Source organism: Notothenia coriiceps, unplaced genomic scaffold (genome assembly GCF_000735185.1).
Source record: "Notothenia coriiceps isolate Sejong01 unplaced genomic scaffold, NC01 NC01_scaffold00032787, whole genome shotgun sequence".
Lineage (NCBI taxonomy): Eukaryota > Metazoa > Chordata > Actinopteri > Perciformes > Nototheniidae > Notothenia > Notothenia coriiceps.
In genome coordinates, this window is record NW_011365488.1 from 109 (window position 1) to 8,928 (window position 8,820).

An 8,820-nucleotide genomic window follows, 5' to 3' on the forward strand; every position below is an offset into this window, starting at 1 on the left:
TATCTGACGTCCAGCGCTCCGTCTTTTAACCTCTTTTCCTTTCTCTTTCTTGATCCTCCTTAGCAACCTTCATTATAGTCCTTGACAGTGGTCTGTACTGTATTAACAACACGTCACATGTTAAGAATTTACAATGAGAATCGAGTATTCAACTAAGCCGTGTAATACAAGTTGTTAGTAGCCTTAAGGACCTACACAGTTGTTATGCTATACCACATTGCCCTTCACTGAATTTCTAATGAGCTGCACTAAACTACATTTTAGCATTTAAAATACCTCGCCATTCTTTTGCGGTTATTTTGGTCAAAGTAACTAAAAAGTAGTGTAACTCATTACATTTCAGAGACAGTAATATTGTAATGTAACTTATTACTTTCAAAAGACAGTAATAAGTAATATATTACATTTTGGAAGTAACTTGCCCAACACTGCTAGCATCACATCCCGTCTTTCTGTGTATTTAGCTCAGACTCAGATTTTCATGATGATCTGTGTCATTCATTTCCCATCCTTGCTCTAAATATTGTAAAAGAAAGGGTTGATGTTAAACTCCTGCTTGTGTTAATTGATGCCTGTGTGTGCAGTATGTTGGTGAGAGTGAGCGGGCTGTCAGACAGGTCTTTCAGAGAGGACGCAATTCGGCTCCGTGCGTCATCTTCTTCGATGAAATTGACGCGCTGTGTCCGCGCCGCTCAGGACACGAGGTGAGAAACATGGACTTCATGATTTAGGAGAAATTCCATGAGCATCATGTTTCAAATGTTACATTATGCATTGGAACACACCAGCCACGCTTTAGAAAGCCATGTCAGCTGGTGCAATTAATGTTCATACAGCTTTTCTTCTAAGACACATTTTAGCAATTGTGTGTATGAGCATTGTTTGTGTGTGTCCAGTCAGGAGCCAGCGTGCGGGTGGTCAACCAGCTGCTTACAGAGATGGACGGCTTGGAGACCAGACGGCAGGTCTTCATCATGGCTGCCACCAACAGACCAGGTAACCACAGTGACATGGCAAAATGTAGTGGGTTCAGAAGTTAAAATTAAGCCTATTTCTTTTATTGCCTTTTCTCAACCTTTTTCTAAAACAATATGACTGTCTTGTCCCCTGCCAGACATCATCGACCCTGCCATACTGAGGCCAGGCCGGCTGGATAAGACCTTGTATGTGGGTCTGCCTCCTCCAGCAGACCGCCACGCCATCCTGCTCACCATCACCAAGGTACAGGATCACCACAGAAAGAGGAGAGACGGAGACAGTCATATTACTCATCATGTGATCTAGCGTAGGCGGATGTTTTATGTTGAAAACCAGTAGAGGGGTAAATTGAACTGCTGCCACGTGAATGACTTGTTAGATATTTATGTTATATTGCCATTTGCACTCCTTACTTAATTTGTCTAGCACATTATTAATTTAACTTTTGTTCATATGAATATTTCTTAAATATATTTTTTGATTGATCATTTATTTATTTCATTTTAATACAGAAACTGTTGGACACCCCAATTTTCAGTGGGGAATAAAATATTCTGATTGAGGATTCTGATAATCTTATACACTGGGAATTCCTGAAATTATAAATCTTCTTTACCTGCAATTAACAATATGTCATTTATATTCAAAGCCGTTACTTATAGTAGCAGTGATAGTATATATTTTTTTTTTCCTTCCCATCATTGTGGAAGCAATAGACAATCATATTACACAGGTTCTTCAAAATGAAGTCTTTTCCTAGAAATGTCTTCTATGCCCGCCAACATTTTAAAGACCCTTTTTCCGTTCACTGGTTCCACCTAAATGACCTCGTTATCCAGAAATAACTCTGAGATATTTCTATGACATGGATGTGATGTATTACAGTTAGATGCCTGAGTCTATCTTATCAAAGCCCTCCTTTTTTCCTTTATTGTTATCTCTCTCAAAAAAAAATTAGTCCGGCTGTTTTCTTTACATCCTTAACGTTTTTTGTGATCCTCTCGTAAAAATATTTCACTTGATTGATTATTAACATTGCCAGAATGAATAGTTTGGAATGTAAAGATCTCCTTTCTCATTGCCTAGCTCATCAGTCTTCAACATGATCCCATTGCTAGGTTTATAACTGTGTGCTTCATAGTCATTTTTGAGGTTTTTGTGACCAAAAAAAGGAAGGACCTTTTGTCACTGGGAGGTGTAAGGCATCTTTTGAAGGCTCTTTGATACAACTGTGCTGCTGATCTTCTGTAGGGAGGGACCAAACCTCACCTGGAGCAGGATGTCAGTCTGGAGGAGATCGCCTTCAACGAGCGCTGCGATTGCTTCAGGTGAGTCTTACTGAACATTTCACACTGTTTCTGCCGCTTTTAGTCTAAACTAAGGCTAAACTGAATTTAAACAGTGATAAAGGTGGACATGTTTCTTTCCCCATGTTCAATGATACAGATGTAGAACCACCACACACTTGTGTGTGTCTGTGTGTCTGTGGCAGCGCAGTGGGTTGTGCGTTGGTGTTCAGATCAGGGGGTCACAGGTTCAAACCCCACTGCAGTCAGCATGTCGTTGTGTCCCTGAGACACTTCACCCCAAATTGCTCCTGTGGGGATTGTCCACAGTACTGAGTATGTAAGTCGCTTTGGATAAAAGCGTCTAACAAATGACATGTAATGTAATGTGTGTGTCTTTGTTGCAGTGGAGCTGACCTGAATGCGTTGGTGAGGGAAGCCTCTGTGAACGCTCTGAGGGAATACCTGAAGTCCCAGCCTACTACCACGGCTACACCAGGTAACCTGACTCCTACCTCAAATACCTGTATTCAGTACTTCAATGCTTTTTGGGGTTTTCCCTTTCCTGTAGTGTCTTCTATAGGTGTTGGTGCATGTAAATGGTCTGCAAAGGCTAAAATGTTCACTCCAGAGGGTGTTTCTCTCCCACACATTTCCCCACCCTGACTGAAACGCCTCCATTGGACTGCTTTGTTTACCTGCGTAACGTAGTGACATCACTATGTAACACTCTTGCTGCTATTGGCTAACGCTTCTACACATTGCACGTTATAGGCTAGGACGCGACATCTCTAAGCAGTTGACCAATCGCCACAGAGCCGGCCAGCTAACCAATCAGAGCAGACTGTGGTGTCAATGTTGTTATTACAGGAACAAGCCTTACAGTTAGTTTTAGACTACACCCTCAATATGCTAATATGCTAACCGAGTGACAAGAACTACTGTAATTAGCACATGGATGCTGACATTAACATCATATCTTTTTTTTTGTTATCTTACATTGGACACTAAAATGGAGCAATTTCATTGCAAAACCAGATAAAGTGTTCTAATTCTGATTATTGGAAATTGCTATATTGAAAATGGTAACTTTCTCATGAAACACAACAAAAACATAACAGGACTGAATTCCTGCATATTATTTATTTTGTTTTCATTGTTCCACACAGGACACACGTTCACTGCTGGCCCAGTGGTTGACATCAGAGTGAGCAAACTGAACTTTGAAGATGCCTTCAAGAAAGTTCGTCCATCTGTGTCCAAAAAAGTAAGTGCACATTTTCTTGTAGCTCTAATAATAAATAATTGCACAGATGACTGCTGTTATCATACCTGAGTTTCATTACTGACCTCAAAATGATACAATTATAATAGCTTTAAACTGGGAAAATATGAATCACTCTAATCAGTCTATTTCACAGAAGAAGAAGAAACGTATTTATGAGAACCTTTACACCTATGAATTATATTTATATTCCCTATACATTGTGACTGTTCCTGTGTTCCCTGTGCAGGAGCAGAAGATGTACGAGCTGCTCAGAGAGTCCCTCATCAGATAACTACTGGACCAGAACCACAGTTCAACTTTAGTGAATAATTGTATGTAATGTATGTATACACATTTTATTATGTTGAATCATAACTGATCCCTGCTTTTGTAATAAAAAGTGTAGAAACCAAATATGTCTGTGTGTTTTGATATAGGTTATATAAAAAAATCCCAGCAGTAACTGCTATACCATTGTTTTAGTAAAGACTAATACAAAAAAAAATGAACATTTAAAAGATAGGCTACATGGTATCATGTGTATGTTTCCACCATGTTTTTGGAAATGTAGCACTAAGGCCATATGGTCTTATTTAATAATGAATTTAAGATCCAGGTGGCCTGAGGATAGGAGCCCGACAAGAGCCTGTCTTTACTGACCTGTGTGACACTAGAAGCCTCTCCAGCGAGGACCTGTTGATAGTAACGGGTAGTTATTTTCCTGCTTCTTCCCAAAGTCCACTATCAGCTCTTTGTTTGCTGTCGTTCAGGAGTAGGTTGTTGACCTGAGAGGCAGCCAATCAGGCCCTCACTTCCTGCAGTCAGGCATTTACATTGTTCTCTGTTCTCAGGCCCAACACAGCTTTGTTGTACATCGGAAGGAGTGTACAGGGAAACCAGCAACGGGCTCAGAACGCAGCCCTGGCTAGCCATGTATCCGGGGGATATAGGGTGATGTGGGGTTTGTGTGCTACGTCATCTTCCATTGATTGCTCGCGACTGTAGGCCCAAATATATAATATGATCTTATCCAAAGCAACTTGTAAAAAGTGCAGTCAACCATTAGGATACAACCCAAATAATCACATGAAGAGTTAATCAGTTATCATGACTGTTTCATTTCCTATTGTATTACCAATGTATCAGTATACCGTATGTGTCGACATGGTGTTTCTTCCTTTGTTGTATATTGGTAGGGGTCTACAGGGGAAACAGCAGGGGGCTAAGAATGCTGCCCTGGGGTGCTCCAGTGTTGAGGATGATGTTGGAAGAGGTGTTTCCTTCTCCAAACTGCTTCATGTGTCATTGCTATCACACAAGGAAAGTACCAGTGTAGCAGTATATGTATCTTGTATGTATCCTTAGCCTCCCCAATCCGGTTCTATGACTGCTGTAGCGATTTACTGTGGACATTTCAAAGAGGCCATTGTTCGGATAGCTCCAATCCTTCATGATTCCATCAGCCTTGGTCCTGCACTGCCTGGTGTTATTGTCTTTAGGCAGCAGTGCGTTCTGCAGACCATACCAGTAGGGCTGCACGATATTGAAAAAAAATGACATTGCGATATTTTTTTCCCCTGCGATATATATTGCGGTTTCTTTAACTATATTTAACCGGATGAAGGATTTTAGTCACGGACATATGGATCTTAACTGGTTGACTCAACATACCTTAAGTCATGATCTAACATGTCATGATAATGCATGTTGCTTACCCTAAAAATAAGGGGGTTCATCTGTGAATGAAGAAAATAATCTTTTTGTATCCAAAATAGTTCCAGATAGCAGATGTTGCTTTTCTTTTTGGAAGTAAATCTTGATTCTCGCCGGTATTGTCCTCCTGTGCCTCGCTAATTTTTTTACCGGTGTTTTGATGGTCTGCAAACTAGCGGGACGGGGCCTGCTTTGATCTGATCAAGAATGATTGTGATTGGTGGTTTGCTGTGCATGCAGAGCCTGCATGTCACTCACTCAAGTACCCCTGACATGAGAGCGGCGCAAGTTTTCCTTTTGTAGCAAGCAGCAAAAATAATTGTAACATGACGTGTTTGAGTTAATACTTAATATCGCACGTCCTAATTATTATTATTTTTTAAATATTAATAAAATCGCACGTCCCTGCGAAGTGAGTATTGTGCATGCGCATATCGCGGTTATCGCCATGACACGATATATCGTTCAGGCCTACGTACCAGACTGATCCTTGGTTTTTCTGAAATGTAGTGAGAGCCAGTTGTCTCCACCTCCCCTCTCCGCAACAGGCTGGCGCTACCTAATTACATTCTTAATGATTAGACCACTAACATCCAGTCTATGGCTTACTCTATAAATAATACAGTTCTTCTTGTACTGTTGGAGATGGAGATAAAGATTGCCTAGCAAATTTGGATAGTTGCAGTGTTAGCATATCTCGTACTGGAGGAATTATGTTAATATTGTTGTCATTTTTATTATCAGTCATTTTTTATATCCATTAAATGTCTTCTTGATTGATATGGTTTCCAATTTAAACATTTATACAACTGGGACAAATCCATCTGCTGATTATGAGAATGCAAACCTCCATGAAAGCTACTATATATAGTTTTGCCAATTGCTTTAAACTATGGAACATTGAAAAACGCACAGAAATCCAGTTTTTTTTCATTCATTCTTTTATTGGCTTTAGAGTAACAATATATTATATGGAAAATGTTGGAATCTGCCAATTCAATAGCAACCATAATTAATTTGTTCTTGGTTGCTTGACACAGCACAGGCCTCAGCTGTACAGACATTGATTTTAACATTAAAAACTATTCTTGGCAGATTCTTCAACAAAATGAATACATAGTAAAAATTGAAATTAAGACCACAAATTGAAATAAAAGCTGTGAGGCACTGATGAGTAACACACGCTCATCTCCCATACAACAGCACCTTTTCTCAGTCACTGTGTGTGGACAGCAGGTTGCACAATGTTGTGTTAACATTTAGGGGTTGCATGTTAAAGAGCAGTTTTAAAAATGTGTGTCAGGCCACAAAAGGTTTCCTAATGCATTTAAAATATTAAAAGCAACCAAGCGAGACTTAATTCATATTCTATCACATATTATGCAACCAACGCATTTCATATGGAGGGATATTAAGGATGAGTGGATTCACTCAGAGGCAACTTTGGTCCAATCGTGAAATGAAGATGTCAACCAATAGCATAGCTGCTTTTATGCTGCTGACCTCTGACCGTAGAAATGGACAGCTTTGATATGCTTTGCAAACTGTTTGTGCAGTTTTTTAGTTTGCTGTGTTTGGCTTATTTCTGGGGCTGATTGCACAAAGGCATGTTGTTTTGTTTAGCTCTTACTAGCTAAATGCTAACCTTTAAACATGAATGAAATACTCAATTATTCAGGATCTAATATACAAGTAGAGGGAAACTGCATAATTTGGTACCACACTTTGAGGCCTCAGATTATGCAAATATTCCCAGAGCATTCAGTGCACATTAGCACACCAGCTAGGGTTTCAGAACATCTACAACAGTAGCATTTTGTGGTACTTTGAAACCGATGCCTTGGAAAAATGAGTTATTACAATTCTACATGAAAGACAATCCAGTTAGACTTTGTGCAACCAGCCCTATGTACTGACTCTAAACACACTCCTAGATTTTCAGTCACACTTGAACAAACAATGTTGTTTTTGTCTGACAAAATAACAATAAACTGTAGAGAAAAAGGCAGTTTCAAAGTGTCAACCCTCCTTTCCGTTCCTGTATGTATTAATATGTAAAAGCTACTAAGTTGGTGGGATGGTGAGACAGTGCAGCTTAATTCCAGAAGCTTCCAGTGAAGTTACTCCTGTTTGACGTCCCCCTTCAGCTTCCTCTTGACTCTGGAGTAAGGGCTCAGGGTTTCCTCCATGATGAAGTCATACAGCACCTTCACCCACGATGAGTACTGAGGAAGGTCGTCATAATACTCTGCTGCGATTTTCTTCACCTGGGACACAAGAACGAGAAGAATATACAGGGGTGAGTGTGCTTAAATCACATTTCAATGGGAATTCAAGTCATATTTTGGACATCAAACGCTGAAGTGGCTTCTAGGAAAGAGAATTGTTCACTATTTTTGGTATTTTCTAAACAAAAACCCACATACAAGAAGGAGTCTTACTTATTCCTAGTAATAGGAGTAGCATTATTTAAACATGTTAGAATTTAGTTTTAAAGATAATCTCAAACTATAAATGGAAGGATCTTGTAAATTAAATATATGAAATGATACAAACTAACCATGAGAATTAGATATCAAGTGAAAAGATGGAGTCTGTCCGAGTAGTTGTTGACAATGAATGTACATATGAGAATTAATAACGTCCTTTAGCTGTTAACTATATACTATACATTGATGTTCATCATTGCCTTTATCCTTTGTTATCTCTTCTGATTGGTTGATGGTTATTTGATATATGATAGTTCTGACTGTTTTTCATTTTGTTGTGTAAGTTTACAAAGCCTATGAATGCTTTCAATGTTTAAACATATTTTGTAGAGTGACTTTTTTAAGACACAGGTGTAACAGCAGGGTCAGTTGCTGCTCATGTGATTGATGTGATTCACTTTGGGTGGACAGCTAAAAAAAGCCTGCGGACAACAAACAGGAAGTACTGCTAGGACATTCCTCGAGAACATGAGTAAAGGCTATTGAGAAAATGACTGTGAAATGGAACAATAGACGGTGACTAATTGGTCCACTTCCAATTAATTGGTAGTGTAGCCTAGAGTGATGTTTACTCGTACCTACCTTGGTTTAAAAGAAGTATTTCTAAATTCCTCCAAATAGAACCACCTTACATAGTGAGATCCTGATCCATCACACTGTAGGATTGTAGCTTCCAACAACTCGACCTTGTGCTGACTAGTCCTGAGTTTCTAGTGAATAAACTACCCTATCTGAGTTTGACCTTTTTTACTGCCTTTATCTCACATCGTAACACTCCGGTGATGCTTTACAGCTCATTGGCCTGATAGTTGATTATAACGTGTCTCATCTTTACGGCTTAAGATTCTGAGCAGTTCAGTTCATTTTCTCTGCTTGTATTATGTTAGACAGGTAACAGAGAGGCCATAGGCACTTTCACACCGCAGTACTTTTCCCACAAAGGTTCATCAGAACTTAGTTCATGAGAACTCTTTAGTTCTCATGAACTAAGTGCAGATCGCGTTCACACCTGAATAAGTTCCCTGAGGGAGGATTAGGCAAATGAAGCCGCTGACGTCACTTCTTCTTCTGCTTTGGGTTTACTGGC

General features: G+C 39.5%; 1 protein-coding gene across 1 annotated transcript; it reads left to right on the forward strand.

The window, feature by feature from the left end:
- The first annotated feature begins 529 nt into the window (after positions 1-529).
- Positions 530-3,939, forward strand: LOC104961101 (nuclear valosin-containing protein-like). The gene is made up of 7 exons (XM_010789320.1): positions 530-704; positions 897-996; positions 1,115-1,221; positions 2,230-2,306; positions 2,672-2,763; positions 3,434-3,531; positions 3,779-3,939. The coding sequence occupies exons 2-7, from the start codon at positions 939-941 to the stop codon at positions 3,821-3,823; spliced, it is 477 nt and encodes a 158-aa protein (XP_010787622.1). The 5' UTR covers positions 530-704; positions 897-938; the 3' UTR covers positions 3,824-3,939.
- The last annotated feature ends 4,881 nt before the right edge of the window (positions 3,940-8,820 follow it).